Source organism: Octopus sinensis, linkage group LG3, assembly GCF_006345805.1.
Source record: "Octopus sinensis linkage group LG3, ASM634580v1, whole genome shotgun sequence".
NCBI classification, from domain to species: Eukaryota; Metazoa; Mollusca; class Cephalopoda; order Octopoda; family Octopodidae; genus Octopus; species Octopus sinensis.
Genome location: NC_042999.1, coordinates 155,007,113 through 155,034,301, shown reverse-complemented (window position 1 = coordinate 155,034,301; position 27,189 = coordinate 155,007,113). Strand labels below are relative to the sequence as shown.

The following is a 27,189-nucleotide window of genomic DNA, read 5'->3' as shown; positions in this document are numbered from 1 at the left end:
ACACACCAGCATTGGTTGTCACGCAATGTTGGGGGGACAAACACAGACACACAAAAATATACACACACGTACATATATACGACGGGCTTCTTTCAGTTTCCGTCTACCAAATCCACTCACAAGGCTTTGGTTGGCCTGAGGCTATAGTAGAAGACACTTGCCCAAGGTGCCACAAAGTGGGACTGAACCCAGAACCATGTGGTTGGTCACACTTCTGCGCCTTGTGACAAAACAACAACAATTGGCCCTTAAAAGTTTCTTGGAGCTAAGGACATATAATTTAATTTATTACTACACTAGGTGCCGACATAGCTGCATTGTAAGAAGTTTGCATCCCAGCCACAAGGTACTGGGTTCAGTCCCACTCTGTGGAACTTCGGGCTGGTGTCTTCTACTATAGCAATGGGCCTAACAAAGTCTTATGAGTGGATCTGGCAGATAGGCGCAGGAGTGGCTGTGTGGTAAGTAGCTTGCTAACCAACCACATGGTTCCGGGTTCAGTCCCACTGCATGGCATCTTGGGCAAGTGTCTTCTGCTATAGCCCCGGGCCGACCAATGCCTTGTGAGTGGATTTGGTAGACGGAAACTGAAAGAAGCCTGTCGTATATATGTATATATATATATATGTGTTTGTTTGTGTGTCTGTGTTTGTTCCCCTAGCATTGCTTGACAACCGATGCTGGTGTGTTTACGTCCCCGTCACTTAGCGGTTCGGCAAAAAAGAGACCGATAGAATAAGTACTGGGCTTACAAAGAATAAGTCTCGGGGTCGAGTTGCTCGATTAAAGGCGGTGCTCCAGCATGGCCGCAGTCAAATGACTGAAACAAGTAAAAGAGAAAAGAGAAAAGAGAAAGAGAAAGAGAATGGAAACTGAAAGAAGCCCATCATGTGTGTGTATGTACATCATACATGCATATATATATGTATGTGTGTATGTGCCTATTGTTTGACTGTTTACATCAGGGATTCTCAAGTGGGGTCCACAAGACCCTTGAGAGTCAATTATAAGATTATCTTGTTAAAATCTATGCACAATAAATTGGTTATAACATTTTAATTTTCTATATTCAATTTCCCAATAATATTTAATTCTAAAAATATAATAGGATTTTCTAAACATTGGATGGCTATGGGGATACCCCTGAGTAGAATAGGAATCGGAGGGGTGCATGGGCAAAATAACTGACCCCTAATAATTGAGCATCACTGGTTTACGTTTACATTCCTTTGAAATTGCTGAGCTACAAGTGGTGACGTTGTTGACATTTCCCCTGTCAACAAACCACTTCTAGGCTTTGCACTTTTGAAGATGTGTGGAATAAGAAACTCCTAACTTGAGAAACAGGTAAGGGTTAGCGATAGGAAGGGCGTCCAGCTGCAAACAATATATCTAACCCATGCTAGCATGGAAAAGTAGATGTTAAAAGAAAACATAAACAAACGGAGAAATGACTGCGGGGTGGGGGCGGAATACCCATGGATACCTTCTGCATGGAAAATAAGTAGTAAAGGGAGTTCAAATTTAGTTAATGTAGTCAGTAATGAAATTTAAATTTGCATCTTACGGAGGATAGAAAAAAAACACCATTAGTTTTAATGAGAAATTTTAAGGCGAGGGAAGTAACTCTGGAATAAATAAAATTTCGGAGTTGCCTCCCATGTCTTTATGACTGGTCTTGATTGTGTAACCAATGCAAAATCCCCACCCTCACCTCTTCCACATTCACCAAACCCATTAAATGTACGGAAAAATCATAAACCATTGATGACGATTACTAATGATGATGATGATGACGACGAAATATTAACAAACATTCAAAAATATTAGAGAATGAATTAGGTTCTGAATAACATTCTTAATTAAAAAATCAAATAAAAAGACAATACAGGTTGTTGTTTAGCCCCAGGTTAGAACTGATTGAGCAGCCCTATAACAAAAGACGTTACAGCAATGACCATCTCAACTTTTTCTTAAGGAGTATCTCAGACTATACATTATATAATTTGTCCTTTCAAGGCGTAATTTCAGAGTTATTTGACTGCTATTTCTAGCTGTTTGAGCGACTGCATAGTGGTTCTTTCTTTGATTTGAGACTGCAAAGGATGTTACTGTAACTAAGGTAACATTTAAACAGTGAATTAACCAAGGTATCATGCAATGGGACTGAACCTACAATTATATAAGTTGTAGGGTGACAGGAGTGGCTGTGTGGTTGAGAAGTTTGCTTTCCTAAACACATGGTCCTTGGTTCAGTTCTACTGTGTGGAATCTTTGGTAAGTGCCTTTTATTATAGTCCCAAGCCAATCAAAGCCATGTGCATGGATTTAGTAAGCAGAAACTGAAAGAACCCAATTGTGTGTGTGTCTATACATTTTATCTCTTACTTGTTTCAGTCATTTGACTGCGGCCATGCTGGAGCACCGCCTTTAGTCGAGCAAATCGACCCCAGTACTTATTCTTTGTAAGCCTAGTACTTATTCTATCGGCCTCTTTTGCTGAACCGCTAAGTTACAGGGGACATAAACACACCAACATCGGTTGTCAATCGATGGTGGGGGGACAAACACAGACACACAAACATATACAAAAAAAGACTGTAATGTATCAGCCAGCTCCAACCAAGCCCTACGTTGAACCCAACATCACCATCAACAGACAGCGACTGAACGCGGTGGACAAGTTCACCTACCTTGGCAGGACACTCTCTAGAAATGTTGTCATCAATGACAAAATCAATGCCAGACTTGCCAAGGCAAGCGCTGCCTTCAGCAGGCTACGCAAGACTGTTTGCAAAAGGGAAAGCGCTCACAAGGTGGCCAGAAGCATTTTAAGGACACACTGAAAGCCTTCAACACTGACCATGACACTTGGGAGCAGTCTGCTCTAGACAGAGAAGAGTGGCGATCAGCTGTCCACAAGGGTGCCAACACATGCGAGACCAATAGGATCACTACCATTCCCTGTCCACACTGTCAAAGACTCTTTTGGGCGCAGATTGGCCTCACTAGCCATCTGCGGACTCACAAAACAAGCCCACCCACAAGCCCAAGATGACTAGATGGTCTTCGTCACATCGACTGACAAACTACACACATATATATATTAATCAGAATTAATCTAAGACTAAACAACATCAATAACAACATGGAGACCTTTGAGTCTTTGTGAAGTGTTCAACTGACATCCACCTTGGGTTTACATGTGCCAAGCTGAACAGAGATATTAAATAATAACAATAGCAGTAAAAGGGAAATATTATCTGTAGAAATGAAAGGTAATAAATAGAAAGACTGCTCACCTCTTGTGCTTGAGCTTCAGCTGGTGTTAATGCATTCTGAGCAGCAAAATTGCTTCCGGTCTGAAGGGGTGATGTAGAACTTGGTAAAGAGACCCTCCCAGGCAGAAGACGAAAACGGATGGCTTCAGAGAGCTGTTGTATGAGTTTAACTAATTCTAAAATGTTGGAAGTGTTTGGTAGTGAGAAGAGATTCTGAGTATTCAGTGGATCAAATGCCTCATTGACTTGCTTCAAAAATCTGAAATATTTAAGAATTAAAGATAAAAGAATTGTACGTCCTCCTCCTCCTCATCATCATCATTATTATTATCATCATCATTTTGAAAACCACTTTTTTCATTCTTGCTTGGGTTGAATATTCTAACCCTATGAATCATCATCATCATCATCTAATGTCCATTTTCCATGCTGGCATGGGTTGGATGGTTTGCATGAGGGCTGACAAGCCAGAAGGCTGCACCAGGCTCCAGTCTGATCTGACAATGTTTCTACAGCTGGATGCCCTTCTTAACACCAACCACTCCAAAAGTGTAGTGGGTGCTTTTTATGTGCCACCGGCATGGGAACCAGTCAGGTAGCACTGGCATTGGCTACGTTTGGATGGTGCTTTTTATATGCCACTGACCCAGGGAGCCTGTCAGGCAGCACTGGCAACAACCCATGCATGCATGGTGCTTATTGTGTGCCACCAGCATGGGAGCCAGTCAGGTAGCACTGGCATTGGCCAAACTTCAATTTCCATTTGATTGTGACTTGATTTTTGATTTTGCTTGACTCAATAGGTTTCTTCAAGCAAGGCGTCGCCTAACGATTCAAAGGTACTTTTTAAATGGGCTGCTTATGCAACACTGGTACAGGCTATGGCAGTGATCTTGAATCCTTTTGTTAATATATATATTTCTGTTGAAATACTCTATATTTCATTTAATTTTAAAAATATAGAAAGATCTAGTGAAATAATTTCTCATTATTGAGCTGAATTTTGCAATAAACATTAACATGATATTTCAAAGTGCCATTTGAATTTATGCGAAGACCTGTTGAGGCAAGTGAAATCGAAATCGAATTCAAATTCGATGACTGGCATCTGTGCTAGTCGAGTACTAAGAGTACCATACGAGCGTGATCGTTGCCAGAGCAACAAGCTGGCCTCCATGCCAATGGCATGTAAAAAGCACCATTCAAGTGTGATCGTTACCTGTATCGCCTTACTGGCACGTGAAAAAACATTCGAGCGAGGTCGTTGCCGGTGCCGCTAGACTGGCTCCTGTGCAGGTGGCACATAAAAAGCACCATTTGAGCGTGGCCGCTGCCAGTACCGCCTGACTGGCCCTCGTGCCGGTGGCACGTAAAAGCACCCACTACACTCTCGGAGTGGTTGGCATTGGGAAGGGCATCCAGCTGTAGAAACTCTGCCATATCAGATTGGAGTCAGGTGCAGCCATCAGGTTCACCAGACCTCAGTCAAATCGTCCAACCCATGCTAGCATGGAAAGCGGACGTTAAACGATGATGATGACTTTAACCCTTTAGCATTTAAACTGGCCATATCTGGCCCAAATATTCTACTGTTTTTATGCTCAAACCGTCCAGATACAGACTCTCAAACCAACCTTATAAAATCATTCTAAAAATAAACAATTACATCATCAAAAACTCAAAGCTATAGATAATGCATGATTAATTTGAAATAACATGAATAAATAAATCAACCGATCGTGGCTGTTGCCAGCCACGTCTGGCACCTGTGCTGGTGACATGTAAAAAGCACCCACTAACTCACAGAATGGTTGGCGTTAGGAAGGGCATCCAGCTGTAGAAACTCTGCCAGATCAGACTGGGCCTGGTGCAGCCTCCTGGCTTCCCAGACCCCAGTTGAACTGTCCAACCCATGCTAGCATGGAAAGCGGACGTTAAACGATGATGATGATGAACTTACGATGAAATTAAACAAACAAAGTTTGATTTAGAAGCATTGAGATGTATTGAAAGATACAGAAATAATTTATTCTCATGGCCGCTAACAAATTTTTCTGCAATATACGGATAGTTTATCCTGTTCATGCTATTGTATTAGCATTATCATGCATTTGAGAATAAATTGCTTCTGTATCAGTGAATAAATAAGTATTAGATTTGGTAGAATAATCAGAACGCTAAAGGGTTAAAATAAGAAGCTTGTACCCAAAAATCAAAAGTAGTGTCTGGCAAGTTAGTCACAAAAGGATTATCCATGATTTAGCTTTCTCTAGTTCTGCTTAAATCACAAATTTAATATGAAGTATATTTGCCATCTAAATGTGGCTAACCATTAAGGGTGGATGTTACTGTAGCTTGTAGCCCCAGGAGAACATCTCCAGCTGGCTATTGACACACTTTCTGCGCCCTATTAGTATGACGAAAAGTCACTAGAAAAAGGATATATGTATTTGCATTGGGACCCCTTCGCATCGAAGACCAGTGATTGTTGTGCGCTGATGATGGGTAAATACTCAGAAACCCAGGTCCGTGAGTATCCTGTCAGGTCAACAATGGGAAAGATGACTTCCCTTTGCAAATACCAATAGGGCACAGAAAGTGTGTCAACAGCCAGCTGGAGAAGATGTTCTCCTGGGGCTACAAGCTACAGTAACATCCACCCTTAGTGGTTAGCCACATTTAGATGGCAAATACACTTCACACTGTCATGCAGTTACTGTTTATACCTTGTTCAGAGATTTATTATCACAAATTTAATACTTTAATTAAAAGTTAGTTTAAAAGCACAATGAAATATTTGCAAGTGATTTGAACCCTTGACTGATATAATAGCAGTCTAACAACTTATTCCATGTAGCCACTTGACTTTTTCAGTTTAAAACATCGAAATTAATAAATGTTTCTTCGACTTACTTGTACGATTCCATGAGGTGAGACTGTAATTCATGTCGCTCGTTTAACAACCTTTGAATGGCATCTTGAGATTCTTGATATTGGGAAGATAACAATCCTCTCCCTTTGGCCAGTTCATCAATTAGAACTCTAATGGGAGAAAATACAAAGGTATTTTATACGGTATCTATATTTCAAAATAGTACAATAAACATGGTATTTAGAAGTGGAAGACTAGAGTAATGTGGTTTTACAATGATTGTGATGTAGTTACTGAATAATCAACAAAAAACAATTTTTATGTGATACATGTTCAGTTCACAAAAATCACACTAAATTGAGTATAATTTTTCATTCTGTTTATTTAACTGGAAACATACCCTTCCTGTTGCTCACATTTACCTGTTTTTCAAGTAAGAGATTATATTTTCTTTTAAATCCACATTAGCGTTAGGAAGGGTATCCATTGGCATTAGGAAGGGCATCCAGCTGTAGAAACACTGCCAGATCAGACTAGAGCCTGGTGCAGCCTTCTGGCTTCCCAGATCCCCGGTCGAACCGTCCAACCCATGCTAGCATGGAGAACGGACGTTAAATGATGATGATGATACCTTCAAAAGCACAGAGCTAGATAACAGTTTTGTTAGCAGAGCATGTCAATAAACTAGCTTTGTTAGCTCAATAGATTTAATGTGAAGTGAGAAAAAACATCCACACATATATATATCTATTATATAAAATCCGTTCTGTCTGTGTGTGTGTGTCTTCTAGGATCTCGGGCATCCTCCATCCGATTGCACTCAAATTTGATATGTCGATACATTTATATTTTCAAAATTTTAACCCTTTCACTACTGCATTTATTCTGAGATGCTCTGTGTTTCTTTCAATTACATTAAATATAACAAAGAATTTAGTAAAATAACTTAGTTATCATTAAGTTAGTGCTAGGAACATAACCTGTGACTAAGGTTTGGTGGAAGATTTTAATTCAGAACTTATGAAAACAAGACATTTGTACTACAGAGCTAGAGGCGATTTCAGCCAAGTTAGTATCAAAAGGGTTAAGAATTGTTTTGCTATTATATATTTCAACTCTTTTGTAAACATATTTCTGTTGAGATGTTCTGTGTTTCTTTCAATTAATTTTAAATATAACAAAAAATTTAGTAAAATCATTCAGTTATCATTCAGTTAATGTTAGGAACATATATTGAGACTAAGGTTTGGTGGAAGATTTTAATTCAAAACTTATGAAAACAAGACATTTGTACTATAGAGCCAGAGGCGGTTTCAGCTGGGTTGGCATCAAAAGGGTTAATTGGAAATTATAGTGGAAGTAATTTACCTGCTGGCCATAAATTTGCTTCTCCAAATGTCAGCTTGAATGGACAATCGGTCAAGGTTTTCATAATCTTCTGAAACTTTCTTTGTATAACCACCGACTTCCAAAGATAACTGAGCTTTATCCCTGTAAAAATATGAAGACAAACAAATATAATTGGATAAATTTATCTTTTATTATTATCATTATTAAGGCAGCAGCGAGCTGACAAAATTGTTAGGGCAGTGGATAAAATGCTTAGCAGTATTTTCGCCTGTTGCTTCATTCCGAGTTCAAATTCTGCTGAGGTCAACTTTGCCTTTCATTCTTTCAGCGTTATTAATTAAGTACGAGTTGAAAACTGAGGTTGGTGTAATCAACTAGTCCCCACCTGCCAAATTTCACCTACAAGAACCTGTTGTGCCCCACCCTTTCTCCTTAACTGTCAACTGATAGCATTGAGTCCCTTGGGCTTTGGGTTTTGTAGGCTTGTAAGCTGCATGGTGACCTCACTGGTGCCAGTGGCCTGAGGAAACAACTCAGAAAAAACACTGTAAAGTGGTTGACACTGGGAAGGGTGGAAACCATGCCAACAAGGAGACTGGAGCACAATACAGTCCTTGGACCCATCACATCCTGTCAAACCGTCCAACCTATACCAGCATGGAACATGGATGTTATATGATGATGATTTTAGCTGTTCATAGTAAAGGTTGTTTACTTTTTATGAGGGGTCATCTATTTATAAGAGTATAATAATAACGAAATAATTGTGTATAGTGCTCAGGAGCACTACAACTCATCAAAGGTGCATGTACAGTACATAGAATTATGTATAAAAGTAGGAAAGTGACTGCAGCTTCACCTGGCTTAATGAGTCTTCTCAACCTGACTTCCATAGGTTAACATTACATTATTTTGTACTTGATTAGTACGTGGACTTGATAGCCAAGGCCACAAAAGGTGCCCCCGGTTCTCTGAATCCATATCTCATTTTACTCATTTGCATATGTGTGTGCATATACATATAATAATAATAATGAGATTATTGTGTACAATGCTCAGGTGCACTACAACTCATTAAAGGTGCATGTACAATACACAGAATTATGTACAAGAGTCAGGAAAGTGAACAGTATATGAGTCATGATATATATGTGTGCATGCGTATGGAAGGGGAAGGGGATATCAGGTGTAGTGTTGGAAAGTTTCAGGAAGCATGGAGGTTTTAAAGGATGCAATGTCTCGGCAACTAACAACTGATGCAAGTATTTGTTCCATGCTTTAGCAACTCTGAGTGTGAAAAAATGTTTCCAAAAGTCATGGGAGCTGTGCTGTTTTCTGACTTTGTAAATATGTCCACATGTGTATTAGACACACGGGGCTCAAAAAGGTGCTCATGGTGGTTGCTAGCATGATGGTTAATCATTTTGTGGGTGTTTACCAAGTCAGTTGCTAAACATCGAAGCTTCAATGTATCTATGCCCAGGGAAGCAAGGCGTTCAGAGTATGGTAGATACCTGATGGAGGGTAATCGCTTGGTTGCATGTCTCTGAAGAGTTTCCAGGGGGGTTCAATATCCTGTGCAAGATAGGGGTAATGGGCTTTAAACAGGAAGCTGTATATTTATTAGGATGACAAATTTAAATAGAGTTCTACTATATAGACAGACGACTCAAAATATCGATCAACATCAGAATCGAAATCGATCAATGGAAATTGCAGATGTGTTACCAGTGCCGGTGGCATGTAAGAGAACCTTCCGTTTCGCGACCGTTGCCAGCACCGCCCCGTTTCGTGTCCGTTGCCAGCCTCGCCTGGCCCTCGTGCCGTGGCACATAAAAAGCACCATCCGTTCGTGGCCGTTTGCCAGCTCTGTCTGGCACCTGTGCGGGTGGCACGTAAAAAGCACCCACTACACTCTCGGAGTGGTTGGCGTTAGGAAGGGCATCCAGCCGTAGAAACACTGCCAGATTTGACTGGGCCTGATGAAGCCTTCTGGCTTCACAGACCCCAGTAGAACCGTCCAACCCATGCTAGCATGGAAAACGGACGCTAAACGATGATGATGATGATGATTAAGAGTAAATAAAATGAAAAAAAAAAAAACTTACCTCAGCAGCTTCTCCACTCGATATTGTAAATCTTCACCAAGGGAGGCAACCAGCAATTTCTTTAATTCACTATTCACCTGACAATAAAATTATAGAAATGAAATACAACCGTGTAATGTTCTAAGTTTAATTAAAAATATCTGGAGAAGAGGTCATGCAAGACAGAATAAACTAACAACATCAGTTGTTAGCTATCATGTCAATGCATTCTTCAAAAATTGCATGCTTCATTGAAATCCCTCAATGCTACAACTAACGTGACTATGCACTCTTTCTTATTTCTTTATTGCCCACAAAGAGCTAAACATAGAGGGGACAAACAAGGACAGACAAAGGGATTAAGTCGATTACGTCGACCCCAGTGCGTAACTGGTACTTTATTTATCGACCCCGAAAGGACGAAAGGCAAAGTCGACCTTGGTAGAATTTGAACTCAGAACGTAACAGCAGACGAAATACTGCTAAGCATTTTGCCCGGCGTGCTAACGTTTCTGCCAGCTCGCCGCCTTTCTGCTATATATGACACTTTTAATCTTCATTTCCTGTGTTTTATTTTGTGTAGTAGATGTACTTCTAGCTTTCATTGCTGTTTTTCTCTACGTGACTTATATGACTGCTTTCTCTCCCCTCTTTTAAGTATTGTATAAGATAAGCTCATTATTCTTATTCTTATTAAATTCCGCCGAGGTCAACTTTGCCTTCCCCAGATTTCAGGTCCTGTGCCTATAATAGAAAAGATTATTATTGTTAAATTTCGCCAAGGTCGATTATGCCTTTCATTCCTTTGGGGTCAATAAATTAAGTATCCTTTCCTACTCTAGGCACAAGGCCACAAATTTTAGGAGTGGGGGTGTGTGAATAAGCCAGTCGATTAGATCGACTCCAGTATGTAACTGGTACTTAATTTATTGACCTCGAAAGGATGAAAAGCAAAGTCAACCTGGGCGGAATTTGAACTCAGAACGAATAGACAGACAAAATACTGCCTGGCGTGCTAACGTTTCTGCCAGCTTGCTGCCTTTCAATAAATTAAGTATCAGTGAAAGACTGGTGTCGATGTAATTGACTAGTCCCCATCCACCAAATTTCAGGCCTCGTGCCTTTAGTAGAAAGGATTATTACCTCCACGTTAGCCAAGGTGCAGGTATTGTTTTCAGTCATGTTTGTTAGTCCGTGGACAAGATATCTCAACAACCACTGAATGGATTCAGATGAAACCTATCTCTACAATAAAACTTCATAATCTTAAAGTTGAGCTGTTGTATATCACCGCACCGCTATCTAACAGACGTTGAACACACAAACACTGTTAGCGACGCCTGTCTGCTATTAACTGCTATCAACAACTACCTATTTCTTTACTACCCACAAGGGGCTAAGCACAGAGGGAACAAACAAGGACAGACAACCGGATTAAGTCGATTACATCAACCCCAGTGCGTAACTGGTACTTAATTTATCGACTCCGAAAGGATGAAAGGCAAAGTCGACCTCGGCGGAATTTGAACTCAGAACGTAGCGGCAGACGAAATACTTATTTCTTTACTACCCATAAGGGGCTAAGCACAGAGGGAACAAACAAGGACAGACAACCGGATTAAGTCGATTACATCAACCCCAGTGCGTAACTGGTACTTAATTTATCGACTCCGAAAGGATGAAAGGCAAAGTTGACCTCGGCGGAATTTGAACTCAGAACGTAGCGGCAGGCGAAATACCATAAAGCATCTCGCCTGGTGTGATAACGATTCTGCCAGCTCGCTCGCCTGTCAACAACTACCATCGCCGACATCGTCGTCTCCAGCCAACAACCATGGAGTCAACCCGACGTGAGAACAACTTTTGTCGAACTAATAACCAACAGACAACGTTACGGTGATGGTGTCAACAAACCGCTACACTGGTGACCTCAGAATCTCTTTATTCACATAGCAATCTCCACGCTACACACACACACACACACACATTACTATTGGGTCAAATTTTGGCACAAGGCCAGCAATTTTGTGTGGAGGGGACAATCGATTATATCTGCCTCAGTAGTTCACTTGCGCTTTTATTTTATCAACCCTGAAAGGATGAAAGGCAAAGATGACTTAAGAAGAGTGATCCGAGTGGGCGCAATCGCGCATCCGCGCTAGCTATTCGTGACTAGTCGATCCTACGGCTACCTAGCAAAGTAAATAAAACACAAAATAAATAATTTTTCTAAACAAAGTAAATAAAATAGAAAAACACAAATTAAGGATCGACTAGTCACGACTAGCTAGCGTGGATGCGCGACTACACGAGTGCGCGCACCGGGACCACTCTTCTTAAGTAGTACCAAGTTGACTTTAGCAGAATTTGAAATCAAAACGCAAAGAGCCAGAAGAAATGCCGCTAAGCATTTTGTTTGATGTGCCTACGATTCTGCCAGCTCGCCGATGTAGTAAAAAGACTCCAAAAGGAAGAAAGGCAACCATCAATCTTCGCGTATTTATGCCATCTGAAGGGAAACAACTCCGTGTTTTAATTAATTTTCATTTCAATCGTGTCTGGTTTAGATAATGTTTCCTCCATCCCCCAATCTTACCCGGGATGAATATCTATTTCCTGACATCAAAAGGATAAAAGGCAAAACTTAACCGCGGTAGGATCTGAGCTCAAAGTGCAGAGAATTGAAACAAATACTTCATGCTATTCTATCCAAAGTTCTAACAAATCTAGCAATTCACCAACTGGATGGTTCTTCGTTTTTGTTGTTGTTCGTTAGTTATTCCATTCTAAAATGGAAAATTAGACAAGTTACATTATTTGTAACCAGATGCCCTTTCTGGTACCATGCCTTAACTGTTTTTCAAGAAAGGAATCTCTCACTTGTTGTCACAGGAACGAAGCGAGTAAAGGATTTATAATGATAATGAAATTCAGTTCTATATTTAAGAGATGAGGAATTATGTACATTATTTACATTCGACGGATATTTGTCCTCATCTTGTTTGTTAACACAACGTTTCGGCTGATATACCCAGGTTCGAAATTTCCCCAAGACACCTGAAGAAGGCTGGAGGGTATATCAGCCGAAATGTTGTGTTTAACAACAAACAAGATGAGGACAAATATCCGTCGAATGTAAATAATGATAATGAAAGTATTGGGTACAGTCTTCATGTGCACTACAACTCATCAAAGGTGCATGTACAGTACGTAGAATTAAGTACAAAAGTCAGGAAAGTGACCTGTGTATGAGTCATGATATACATGTGTGCATGCGTATGGAAGAGGGAGGGACATCAGGTGCAGTGTTGGCGAATTTCAGGAAGCATGGAGGTTTTAAAGGATGCAATATTTCGGTAACTAACAACTGATGCAGGCAGTTTGTTCCAGTGTGAAAAACTGTTTCCGAAAGTCAAGGGAGCTGTGCTGTTTTCTGACTTTCTAGGCATGCCCTTGTTGGCACACATGAAGGGTATCCCGTTTTAGAAACCATGCCAAAACAAACACTAGAGCTTGGCAAAGTCCTCTTAAAATCATCCAAACCATGCCAGCATGGGTAACGGACGTTAAATGATGATAATGAACTGACAACACTTTCACCACTTATAGTTTGCGACTGTATAATTTTAACATAAACATATGCGTGTGCACACACACACATATGCATGTGTGTCCTTGTTTTGATATCACATGACTGTTATAAATGAGTCATTCATTTCCAATCTTTTGTGTAAACGTATCTGAGCATGGGAAAGTATTACTTTGCTTGGGGACAATGCGAGTTGATGACAGGGAAAGCAACCAGCTACAGAAAATCTGTCTCAACAATCGTCTGACCCATGCAAGCATGGAAAAGTGGACGCTAAAACGATGAGGATGACGACATATACCGATGGGCTTCGTTTAGTTTCCGTCAACTAAATTCACACACAAGTCTTTAGTCAGCTAGCAGCTACAATAAAAGACACTTGCCAAAGATGTAGGAGTGAGGACTGATCCTAAAACCATGTGATTGGGAAGTGATTTAATTATGGATACACACCACTGATTATCTGTTAAATCAATTAAGTACAACTGCAAAAAGTCAACCAGCAGCAAGATGGTGCTATATTGCCTTTGGCAGCCATGGTTTCCAAATTTTATGTCTACTTCCATGCTAGTGTGGGTTGGATGGTTAGACAGGAGCTGGCAAGGCCAAGAGCTGGTGAAGCCAAGGGCTGGTGAGGCCAAGGGCTGGTAAGGCCAAGGGCTGGTGAGGCCAAGGGCTGGCGAGGCCAAGGTCTGGCGAGGCCAAGGTCTGGCGGGGCCAAGGTCTGGCGAGGCCAAGGGCTGGCGAGGCCAGGAACTGGCAAAGCCAGGAGCTGGCAAAGCCTGGAGCTGGCAAGGCCAGGGGCTATACCAGGTCCCATAGTCTGTTTTCACATGGTTTCTACAGTTGGATACCCTTCCTGACATCAACCACTTTACAGAGTGAAATTGGTGCTTTTTACATGGCACCATCACCAGCACTAGTTAAGTTTGTGTTAATATACCGATTGCAATTAAGAAGTTAACTAGGATCATCATCATCATTGCTTTAACATCCACTTTTCCACTGGGGTTAGGCTGTTTATTGTGGCAGATTTTCTACTGTTGCCAACAGTCATGAATTTCAAACAGACACCATTGGTGTCCAGAAGAAAACTGAAAGCTATGTGATGCAGAACATTCATAACTGACATGAGAGAAGCCAATCTTGCATGGCTGGATGCAGAAACCAGTGGCATCAACTTGCTGACCAATGTGCTTGAGAGCAAACGATGAATGGAATATTTCCCCATGACCAGACAGGTTTCCACAGAATATGGGAAATTAATGACACTGTGTGACTCATTTATAACAACCACACAGTGTCAAGACAGAGAGACACACAAACACATACATACATAGGTATACAAGCAACCAGCACACTCTGTAAAGTGGTTGGCATTAGTAAAGGCATCCAGCTGTAGAAACCATGCTACAACAGACAACTAGAGTCTGGACAGCTCCCAGCTGCCCAGCTTCTGTCAAACCATCCAACCCATACCAGCATGGAAAATAGACATTAAACGATGATGATGAAGATGATGATAACACACACACACACAGTACACATTGTTAAGTGGTCTGCATTAAGAAGGGCATCCAGCTGTAGAAACCATAGCAAAACAGACAACTGGAGTCTGGTCAGCTCCTGGCAAACCATCCAACTCATGCCAACAGGGAAAACAGACATTAAATGATGATAATGATAACACACACATACAACTGGTTTCTCTCACTCAGTTTCTGCCAATCAAATTCACTCACAAGGCTTTGGTCAGCCAAGATTTACAGAAGACACTTGTCAAAGATGCCATGCAGTGAGAATGAACCAAGAACCATGTGCATGGGAAATAAACTTCTTAACCACACAATCACACCTATGCCTACATACATCAAATATCATCATCATCATCGTTTAACGTCCGCTTTCCATGCTAGCATGGGTTGGACGGTTCGACTGGGATCTGGGAAGCTAGAAGGCTGCACCAGGCTCTAGTCTGATTTGGTAGTGTTTCTACAGCTGGATGCCTTTCCTAATGCCAACAACTCTGTGAGTGTAGTGGGTGTTTTTTACGTGCCACCGGCACAGGGGCCGGAGCAGGATGGCAAACGGCCATGATCGGTTGTTGCTCTTACGTTTCACCGACACGGACGCCAGTCAGGCGGCGCTAGTATCTGCCACGTTCGGACGATGCTTTTTACGTGTCACCGGCACGGGTCTGTTAACTACAATTTCCATTTGAATTTTTATTTTGATGTTGATTAATTTAATTACAGAGAATTAAAGTGATGATTAGCAAATGAAATTCTTTCTTACCTGTACTTGAACATCTAGCTGGGATCTTAATGAATCAATTTCTCGTTGGAAATATTTCTTTTCTTCATTACAAGAATCTCTCCAACATTTTGGTCCATTGATTAAATCAAGGTGGGAAATGGAAGATGGTATCACAGAACCACTCAAAGTTTCTCCAGCACCGGTATTAGAATGGTTGCCACCATCCGAATTATTAGTACTAACTGTCATATCAACACTGGTTGCCATCAACGGATCGACCACATTCACAGGTTTTAAAACCCTCTGGAAAATAGAAGAGAAATGAATAAACTTTACTATGAAGACTTCGGTTTTCTTATACTGTTCTCTGTACCCCCACCCCACCCCACCTTTAATGTATTGCCACATACCCCTCCATCCCACCCTGGGATTCATCACACCTCCACCCACATTCACCACTCACTCTATTCACTTCTTTCCGCATCTCTACCGTCTGTCACTCTCCTTTCATAGCCTTGTGAACTTACCCATATGCCTATCCTCGATCCCTTGTCCCTGTTCTCTCTTAATCCATCTTCTTGTTGTATGAGAGTATGTCCTAGTACCTCATCCCCACCAGCTTTTCTCCCTTCTCTGCTGGGGTTACCATGTATCTCCTCCACAACAAGACACATCCCTTCCCTTTATACTTTAGCCTCTCAGCCCCTGGCACAAACCCTCCACCCTCGATATTACATCCCAACTCAGTTGAGGAATCTGATCCAAATAGAATTTTGAGTTAGTGACTTCACTGGTCCTAGTGGTCTAAGCCGACACTTCCAAACCACACACATCACAGGAATGCAACCCAGTTTTTGAGTAGAATCATTGGTTTCAAATTCAATTTAAATTTCGAATTGGTTTCAAATTTAATTTAATTTAAATTAAATTTCGAATGTAATTTAATTACAATTTGAAATTTAGTCAAATTTAATCACGAAACAAAAATACGAAAAATACAGAACAATTTTAAGACGATTTTTTTCTGGCATTTCATTTCAAGAAAAATGAAATGTTATAGAACTAAAACTAATACCAAAAATCAAATAAAATAAAACAATAAAAAAATATTTTCAAACCATAAATGAAGAAAGAATGTTAAAGTGCTTTGTATATATATAAAGCGGTTAGGGCAGTGGACTCACGGTCATAGGATCGTGATTTTGATTCCCAGACCGGGTGTTGTGAGTGTTTATTGAGCGAAAACACCTAAAACTCCATGAGGCTCCAGCAGAGGGTGGTGGCAAACCCTGTCATACTCTTTCACCACAACTTTTTCTCACTCTTTCTTCCTGTTTCTGTTGTACGTGTATTTCAAAGGGCCAGCCTTGTCACACTATGTCATGCTGAATCTCCCCAAGAACTATGTTAAGGGTACACGTCTGTGGAGTGCTCAGCCACAGGCATGTTAATTTCACGAGCTGTGCTGTAATATATAAAGCACTGAAAAGGCCAGGATAACGCATGCAAAACTCACGAGAGATTTAAAGAAGAATGTTGTGATTGAGAAGGTGAATCTCAGTGACTTTTTTGTGTGCACAGTTTGTGACAGACCATGCCTTTCTTTTGCTGCGCGCAAATCCCATTTGTGGACCCATGGTAAATGAACTTCCACCAACTATTCTGCCTATATATATGAGCACACCTCTCAATGCTGTGTATTGCCCTAAGGTCTGCGATTCTAACAGAGGCCTCAAAAGACATTTAAGATCAGAACTTAACTGCAGCTCTTGGTGGTCCAAATCAAATATGCAATCTATGTATCTTATCAATACAATACCTGGTTTAACCCTTTAGTGTTTAAACCGGCTATATCCGGCCCAAATATTCTACTCATTTTATGCTCAAACTGACCAGAACCAGTATCTCACACCTACCCTGCAATGTCATTCTAAAAATCAACAATTACATCTTTCAAATCTTGACGCTACAAGATAATACCAGATTAATTTTTTTTAAATGTAAATGAATAAAGATTACTTTTGACATATTAATTAGAACACTAAAGGGTTAAAAAGCCACATCAGAAACTGTGATGGATCTAAGGTGTAGGTAGAGGAGGTGGTTAGACTCTGCATAAGAAGTAGACAACCACCATATGTATGTATATATGTATGTAATGAATAAATGAATGAGAGTATGTGTGTGTGTGTGTCCGTCCGTCTAGTTAACCCTTTTGTTACTGTATTTATTTTGAGATGCTCTGTGTTTCTTTCAATTATTTTAAATATCACAAAGAATTTAGTAAAATAACTCAGTTATCATTAAGCTAGTGTTAAGAACATAAATTGCGACTAAGGTTCGGTGGAAGATTTTAATTCAAAACTTATGTAAACAAGACATTTGTACTCAGAGCCAGAGCTGGTTTCAGCCAGGTTGGTAACAAAAGGGTTAAAAGAAGCAAAGAAAATGGAGATAAGGAAGTTAACAATTATTTATTATTAACAAACTGGTCAAATCGAGTTTGCTGAAATGAATTGATAGGTTCACACATAACATCCCAAGGGTCATCTTTCTTTTTTCACTGATGAAATTACGCTCATGTTGCATAAATGCAAATTTAATGTACAAATTTGTAATTAGACTATTGAGTATTAATTGAAACAGCTGTAAGAAGCAAAGGTGACTAATTTGTTGTTAATAATAAACAATTATTAACTTTCTACTCTCCATTTTTTTTTCTTCATTTTACTAGATATAAACTCTATGTTTTATATATACTTATTGTTTTAAGGGAATTTCATTCCCCACAAATACTAGGTATTGGACCAGTATTTCCCTGGATGTAACCATCCCTTTACGAGGTTAACATATCCTCCAATTAAATATATATATATATAATATATATATATATATATATATACTCGCGGAGTGGTTGGCGTTAGGAAGGGCATCCAGCTGTAGAAACACTGCCAGACCAGACTGGAGCCTGGGGCAGCCCCTGGCTCCCCAGACCCCGGTCGAACCGTCCAACCCGTGCTAGCGCGGAAAACGGACGTTAAACGATGATGATGATGATGATATATAGCATAATTAAATCTCAGAATGAGATTGAAACAGTAATCGCTCGATAATGTAAAGTATAGAAGCCATCTTATCATGGCTAACCACATAGGGGAGGGGGTGTTACTGTAGCTTTATAGCCCCAAGAGATCGTCGTCTCTAGCTGGCTTTAGACACCATACTTCAAGGGCACTGATATGGTGTCTAAAGCCAGCTAGAGACGACGATCTCTTGGGGCTATAAAGCTACAGTAACACCCCCTCCCCTATGTGGTTAGCCATGATAAGATGGCTTCTATACTTTACATTATCGAGCGATTACTGTTTCAATCTCATTCTGAGATTTAATTATGCTATATATATATATATATATATATATATATACATAATCAAAATAAGCAACAGAATGTCAAGTAGTAATGCAGTACAACCATTTCAAGTGGCTCCATTTAATTGAACAATGCAATCATTACATCAATTTAAATGCAGCTGCACAAATAAATAAATGAAATTTGAACAAGTAGGACACATTAATATAATTTGTCTCAAATATTTAAACAGAACAAGCATATGGAAGAAATTCATGTTGCCACTATTGTAGCTAAGAATAGACTACACTTCTAAGAATCACATGGAGTATAGTGGGGTCATTGGATTGTATGTGATTGTAATTCATTTATCCCTTTAGCAACTACAATATATATGTGACTGTGTGTGTACCGTTGGCGATTTTTTTTCCTCTGTCTTCCCTTCTCTGGATCTTTCCTTCTATGTTTCCGATGAAGTGCTCCACTCGAAACGTTAAACCCTCCTTCTTTCCTGAGCATCCAATAATACTATATTTGTTCCACGTCCTCACATTGTTGTGTTTTTTTGTGCTTTCTTGTTTGGATTAACTATAAATATATATATATATATATCATGTGTACTTTTTCCAAGCGTGCATGGACCTAATGTGAATATGCTGGAGTTGAGTTTTCTATAAATAGATGGCCTTCTTATTGCTAACCCCTACTTGTGTGTAATTGAGATAATAATCTCCCAGTCAATCAAACAACAAAACAGCTTAGACAAGCTCATGTGGAGAAATGAGGTTTTTTGTTCGCAACATGTCAAGAAGCGAGGAAATGTTTTTGTGGGAGACAGCAAGAAAATGATACCATTAGTGAAGCGTTTGTTTACAACCAATTCACAAAATACACACACATCATCATCATCATCGTTTAATGTCCACTTTCCATGCTGGCATGGGTTGGACGGTTTGACTGAGGTCTGGAGAGCCAGCGGCTGCACCAGGCTCCAATCTGATCTGGCAATGTTCCTACAGCTGGATGCCCTTCCTAACGCCAACCAGTCTGAGGGTATAGTGGGTGAGTTTTACATTCCGCTGGCACAGGAGCCAGTCAGGTGGGCCTGGCATTGATCATGTTCAGAGGGTGCTTTTTATGCGCCACTGGCACGGGAGCCAGTCAGGTGGGCTTGGCATCAATCATGTTTGGATAGTGTGTTTTATGTGCCAAGGGTATGGGAGGCAATCAGGAGGCACTGGCATCTGCCACATTTGGATGGTGCTTTTTACATACCACCGGCATGGGAGCCAGTCAGGCGGGCCTGGCATCAATCACGTTCGGATAGTGCATTTTACATGCCACGGGCATGGGAACCAGTCAGGCGCCCTGGCATTGATCACATTTGCATGGTGCTTTTTACGTGCACAGGAGCAAGGTCAGGCAGGCCTGGCATTGATCATGTTATTGAGTCATACAGATTCAAATAAATACAAAAGCACAACTGCATACATACACATACACACAATGTTTAATTTTTTACCTTTATCGATTTCAGTCAAACACAGGGTTACAACAATGCAGGGGCAGAGGCTTAGAGGGTTTAGTCAAAGAAATTGACCCCCAATTCTTCAGTTTTTAAGTCTGGTACTTACTCTTTTGCCAAACCACTTAGTTAGGGGCTGTGTAAAGAAGCCAACACTAGTTGTTAAGTGATGGTGGTGGTGAAGATGGGTGGGGTGAGGGAACAAACAAATGCATATTTACATATATACCATCATCATCGTCATCATTTAATACTAATGTTCCACATTGGTATGGTCTGGAGGGTTTCACAGGGTCAGAGGAATCCATGGATTGCATCATATGTATGTATATATATATATGTGTGTCAAAACCATAATGATATCCGTGAGGCAGCTGATGATGGAGGTATGATGGATTGTCAGTATTGCTGTTTTTGTGTATGTGGAATAGTGTTATAACACACATATATATGTGTGTGTATGTATGTATGTATGTATGTTTGCATTCCTCTTTGCCCTGACATTGTGTGATAGTTGTGAATGAATGTCACCATCATGCAAGCAGTGTCCTTACTTGGAACAGGTGAGGGCTGGTGATAAGGGCATCTAGCTGTGGAAACTCTTCAACAAGTTCAATCTGAACCAGGCAAACATAAGAAAGTGTGTATTAAAAAGATGATAAAGGTGATAAATTAAAAGCCCTTCGTTACCAAGCTTAATAAATGAAGACTTACCTGTAATTGTCCACTGGAATTTAGTGAGTCTGACAGAGGCTCTGTTGAGTATCTCTTAGCTTTTGTATAGACAATAGAACTACTGGAAGATGAGGACGGATGGGAATTATTTGGCACCACAGACAAATCCATACCCTGTTCTGGTTGAGGGTTGCTAAAAGCAGTGGAGGTTCTCAGATTATTTGGCTCCTTTTTAGATTTGGAATTTATTTGGTTACTGTGTTTTGGTTGTGGATGTTTAACGATGATGGTAGAACCATCTGCAATGTTAGCTTTCACTAACTTGCGTTGGCCCTTAGCACCTTTCATTTTTTACTTTTTTCTCTGCTTATTTCGATATTGATATTACAATAGAGAGATATCTTCACACCAACTCATTATTGCTGAAATTAACAAAAAAAAAAGAAAAGAAAACAATTAATTAACTGAGAATATAACAAGTAAATAGACATAATGACTTTAAAATATTTTTACTGAGCTGTCAAGATTGTCTGTCATAGCAATACCTTCAAAAGATTCAAACACAGAAAAGGTCAAAGGATAAATTCATAAATATTGACAATAAAAAGGTGACAAGCTGGCAGAATCATTAGCATGCTGGGCAAAATGCTTCGCAGCATTTTGTCTGTTTTTACATTCTGGGTTCAAATTCTGCCAAAGTCAACTTTGCCTTTCATGCCTTTAGTGTCGATAAAATAAGTACCAGTTGTGTACTGGGGTCTGTTTCATTGATTAGCTCCTTCTCTTAAAATTCCATGCCTAGTGCTTACAGCATAAAAGATTATTATTACAGTGGCAAAAACACCAACTGATCGTGGCCGATGCCAGTACCTTCTGACTGGCTCCTGTGCTGGTGGCACGTAAAAAGCACCATCCAATCATGGCTGATGCCAGGCCTGCTTGACTGGCTCGCGTGCTGGTGGTACGTAAAAAGGACCAACTGATTGTGACCGATGCCAGTATCACCTGACTGGCTCCCATGCCGGTGACATGTAAAAAACACCATCCAAATGTGTTCGATGCCAGGTCTGCCTGATTGGCTCCCATGTTAGTGACACGTAAAAAGCACCAACCGATTATGGCTGATGCCAGTACTCCCCGACTTGCTCTCGTGCCAGTGACACATAAAATGCACCAACCAAACATGGCTGATGCCAGTACTCCCAGACTGGCTCCGATGCCATGTAAAAAGCACCATCTGGTCAATGCCAGTTTTGCCTGACTGGCTCTCATGTAGGTGGCATGTAAAAAGCACCAACTGATTGTGGCCGATGCTAGTACCACCTGACTGGCTCTTGTGCTGGTGGCATGTAAAATGCACCATCTGAACATGATCGATGCCAAGCCCGCCTGACTGGCTCCTGTGCTGGTGGCATGTAACAAGCACCCACTACACTCTCGGAGTGGTTGGCATTAGGAAAGGCATCCAGCTGTAGAAACATTGCCAGATCAGATTGGAGCCTGGTGCAGCCATCTGGCTCTCCAGTGCCAGCATGGAAAACAAATGTTAAACAATGATGATGATAATGATGGCAAGCTGGACTTGACTAATGGCTAGATGTATCCTACGTGTAACAACAGCTGTTTGACATTTCTGTTGATGTCAGCATTTTTCAGACGAGTGTGTGCAGCATGGCTGTGGACTATGTCACTCTACATGCATCTTGGACAGGACCAGCTGGCAGTATAATTATGCCTAACCCTAAAAGAAAGAGGTTTTTTTGAAGTTGTTTGTAATATGCAGGGCCAGATGAAGACCCACAGAGGCCTTAAACACTTCAAGAAGTTTTTGGTGCTCCCATAAATATGAACTTCAAACTATAAACTATAATAAACCATAAAATAAATTTTTATTTTTCAAAATAATACAAAACTAACAGTAAAATGGAACATAATGTTCATCTTTGTATACTTCTACTTTATATATGAATAGTTTTCTCCTACTTTTTTTTTTAATTGCAAGGTCTTTGATTAATTCCACAAAGTTAATCTTATGTAACACATCTGCTTCTATAATTGGTAGAGATAAAACATTCTGAATAATATTATAGCAAGTTTAAAGTGATTTCTTTTGTGCTGTAAACCATTCACCATTTCTGTGGTGCCCCCACCCTTGATGCCCTAAGCATGTGCTTATTTTGCTTAATGGTTAATCCAGTGCTGATTGTATGTTAGCTGAAATGCCTCCTAGACTATGTTGTTGAGCTAACCCTTTATCAATGCTAGAATCTCCACAAAAATATCACCACTCTCCCTTGTGCACCACTAAGCCTCGATAACAGGAATTAAAATAAACAGGAGCAATTGTGGCTCGGGGGGGGGGGGGTGACAATGGACCAGATAAATTGCCATGTTCAATAAAATTAAGATGGTTATTAAATGTGCCCAACATGATGTAAAAGAAGAAATTTTATGGATACAAATTCTACAGAAAGAGCAGGAGAGAAAAAAAAATGCCATCAGCATCTTTTAACATCTGTCTTCCATGCTGGCATGGATTGGACAGTTCAACAAGACCCCACAGAACAGACGAATATGTGATGCTCCATTGTCCACTTTGGCATGGTTTTCATGCCCTTCCTAAGGCCCACTACTTTGCAAAGTGTACCAAGTGCTTTTATTTTCAAAGTATCAGCACTAGTTAGGTCTCCCTGTAGCTTGCAAAACTAAAATCCCCTTTGACTGAGTAGAGAAAAGAAGCTTTATACTAAGTGACAAAAGGTTAGAGCAGGGGTTTATATGGCCCTTGGGGATCCATATAAAATTTTGTTAAAATTTAACTGCAATAAATCAGTTATCCATTTATTCTATTACTTGTTTCAGTCATCTGACAGTGGCCATAGTTGAGCAAATTGACCCAGGACTTATTCTTTGTAAGCCTAGTACTTATTCTATCAGCCTCTTCTTGCCAAAGTGCTAAGTTACGGGGACGTAAATACACCAACAACAGTTATCAAGCGATGGCAGGGGGGACAAACACAGACACATATATATACACATATATATATATATATATATATTATATATATATATACATATATACGATGGGCTTATTTCAGTTTCCGCCTCCCAAATCCACTCACAAGGTTTTAGTTGGCCCGAGGCTATAGTAGAAGACACTTGCCCAAGGTGCCACGCAGTGGGACTGAACCTGGAACCATGTGGTTCGTAAGCAAGCTACTTACCACACGGCCACTCCTGAATAAAAACAGTTTTACGTTAAACTGAAGGATTACTTGAGAGTAGAGCATAAATTTCTTCTTCTTTAACAAGACTATTATTGACAGTGACTTTGAAGTTTCAGCCAGCTAAGGCATCATTGGACTGTGGTACATTTGAGTTCATCATATCTATAAAGCTGAAATGCGAAAAAGTTGTTTGATTTCTTGGTTATTTGTTTCATTTTGGGATGGGAATGGTTTAAGGGGCAGTAGATGGGGTCGGATTGGCACCAAAATTTACACGAGGGGGGGGGGGGGTAAAATGGGGTGGGCATTGGTGTGAGGAGGGTTGCAAGTTGCTTGGGGCTACTGTTTGGTTGCCATGGTGAGGAATATGGGAAAAATTGAGTTTTATGGGGTAGACAGCCTGCGCTGTTTGAATAATGGTGGCTTTTCGTGTTGCTGCAGGGGCTAGAAGTGGTTATCTTTAATTGTGGGTGTAAAAATTTGGGGGATTTTGGTAAGTGGGGTAAAGAAGAGGGCAATAAAAAGAACCAGGCAAAGAAGACGAACAAAAGAAGAAAGGGAAAAGGAGACAGCATGCACAAAATAACACCACCACCAAAACCCGAGTGAAGCACGGGTCAAAATAGCTAGTCTTAGCTTTATATAATCTCTGTTTAGTTAATATTTTCTAGGGTAAGCTGAGACTTGTTGAATGATAATTAACCCTTTTGTTACTGTATTTATTTTAAGATGTTCTGTGTTTCTTTCAATTAATTCTAAATATAACAAAGAATTTAGTAAAATAACTTAGTTATCATTAAGCTAGTGTTAGGAACATAAATTATGACTAAGGTTTGGTGGAAAATTTTAGTTCAAAACTTATGGAAACAAGACATTTGTACCACAAAGCCAGAGCCAGTTTCAGCTGGGTTGGTGTCTAAACGGTTAAGAGTGTATGTTAGTTTGTAATGGAGAGTCTTTATGGAAAACTTTAAGCGATTAAATTTTATGGTTGTGAAGTATATTTGCCATTTAAGTATATTGTGAAGTATATTTGCCACTTATATTGGCTAACCACTAAGGATGGATGTTACTGTAGCTTGTAGCCCCAGGATAACATCTTCTCCAGCTGGCTATTGAAACACTTTCTGTGCCCCATCAGTATTTGCAAAGGGAAGCCATCCTTCCCTTTGTTGACCTGACGTGATACGCACGGACCTGAGTTTCTGGATATTTACCCATCGTCAGCACATGACAATCACTGGTCTTTGATGCGAAGGGGTCCCAATGCAAATACATATATCTGTTTTCCAGTGATGAAAAGTCACTGATCTCGAAAAAGTGTAAACAAGCAATAATAAATCTCTGAATGAGGTATAAAGAGTAACTGCACAACAATGTGAAGTATATTTGCTACTTATATGTGGCTAACCACTAAGGGTGGATGCTACTGTAGCTTGTAGCCCCAGGAGAACTTCTTCTCCAGCTGGCTATTGACACACTTTCTGTGCCCTATCAGTATTTGCAAAGGGAAGCCATCCTTCCCATCGTCGACCTGACGTTGTGTTATTGTTTAGCATTTATTCATGCATGCAGGACTTTGTAATCAGGCATGCCAGCTTGTATGTGTATGTCAGCGCTTTGGTATGAAACTCTAGCATTTAAGAGGCTTTTTTTCACATGCCTTTTGCCTTTCACTTGTTTCAGTCATTAGACTGCGGCCATGCTGGGGCACCACCTTTGAAGAATTTCAGTCCAATGAATTGACCCCAATATTTTCCTCCAAGCCTGGTACATATTCTATCGGTCTCTTTTGTTGAACCATTAAGTCATGGGGATTAAACACACCAATACCGGATGTCATACAGACACAAAGATGCACATACATATATATATATATATACGCAGGGCCGACCCTAGGGTTGTTGGTGCCCCGGGCAAGCTGAACTTTGGCGTGTACAAGTTGACAGTTGTGGAAATTTCCTTGTCTTTGTCATGCCCTCCTTGACACTACCACCCAGCCCTGTTTTTTTTTTTTTTTAGTTTCCACTTACCAAATCCTCTCACAAGCTTTGGTTGGTCTGAGGCCATTGTAGAAGACACTTGCCCAAGGTACGTTGCAAGGGGACTGAACCCAGAATCATGTGGTTGGGAAGCAAACTTCTTACCGCACAGCCACACTTATACACACACACACAGAGGGAGAGAAAGAGAGGGGAAGAGGTCAACGAAGATGAAACAAGGACAAATAACAAAATACCAGGGCACCTTTTGATGAATACACTACCAGTTCACCCACTCACATTTCGCGTAGGCATACAATGACAGAATTGTGCGAATAAGAGCACAAATACCCCACCGCTACATACTTCTTTCACTCAGGTCATAAACTGATACAAAAATATATTATAAATATCATCACGATTCTCAGAACTATTCAGTTAAATTCGGAGCAGGATAATGCTTTGACATTCTTAAATAAACAAAGATAACGACGGTGGAGTGTGAATAATTTCAAATATTTAGCTACATTCCACGTTGTTGGAACCACCAAGCGATCCTCTGCGGTTAACCGGCCTGCAAGAAATAGCAGACAAATTTCACTTAGATCACACCACACCGAGTTTAAATACAGAAAGTACACATTCAGTAGTGTAGTCTTAGATATTCTTCAAAAGACAGGTTAGTCATGACTGGCATATACACAGGGTAGATGTGAGTGCTAGAAATAATAACAACACTAAAGTATTGTCGTCCGTATTAATGACATCTAAATGGTTCATTTAAGGATACGGTCGTCAAAAAAAAAAAATAAATAAAAGAGAATAATATATAATTATATTCTAAATTGTAATTTTAAAGGCTTTAGAAAGTTTTTATACTTTTATATCTGTCTAGGTGTTGATATTTCTTGTATATCTTACAAATATATGAAGCACGTTTCTACATTTATTATATAAGGAAATTGCTTATATAAATTTTGTTTGTTTGGTTAATTC

General features: G+C 40.2%; 1 protein-coding gene across 5 annotated transcripts in view; it reads right to left on the bottom strand.

The window, feature by feature from the left end:
• Positions 1-27,189, bottom strand: part of LOC115209376 (golgin-45) — a 49,994-nt gene that overhangs the window by 19,334 nt on the left and 3,471 nt on the right. For all 5 annotated transcript variants that reach the window (XM_029777755.2, XM_036501509.1, XM_029777756.2 and 2 more), the window contains exons 2-7: positions 21,024-21,406; positions 15,475-15,738; positions 9,612-9,688; positions 7,522-7,644; positions 6,195-6,323; positions 3,303-3,540 (exon numbers count right to left, since the gene is read on the bottom strand). In XM_029777755.2, the coding sequence (XP_029633615.1) occupies positions 3,303-3,540; positions 6,195-6,323; positions 7,522-7,644; positions 9,612-9,688; positions 15,475-15,738; positions 21,024-21,332 (1,140 nt within the window). In that variant the 5' untranslated portion in view covers positions 21,333-21,406. The remainder of the gene's footprint in view (positions 1-3,302; positions 3,541-6,194; positions 6,324-7,521; positions 7,645-9,611; positions 9,689-15,474; positions 15,739-21,023; positions 21,407-27,189) is intronic.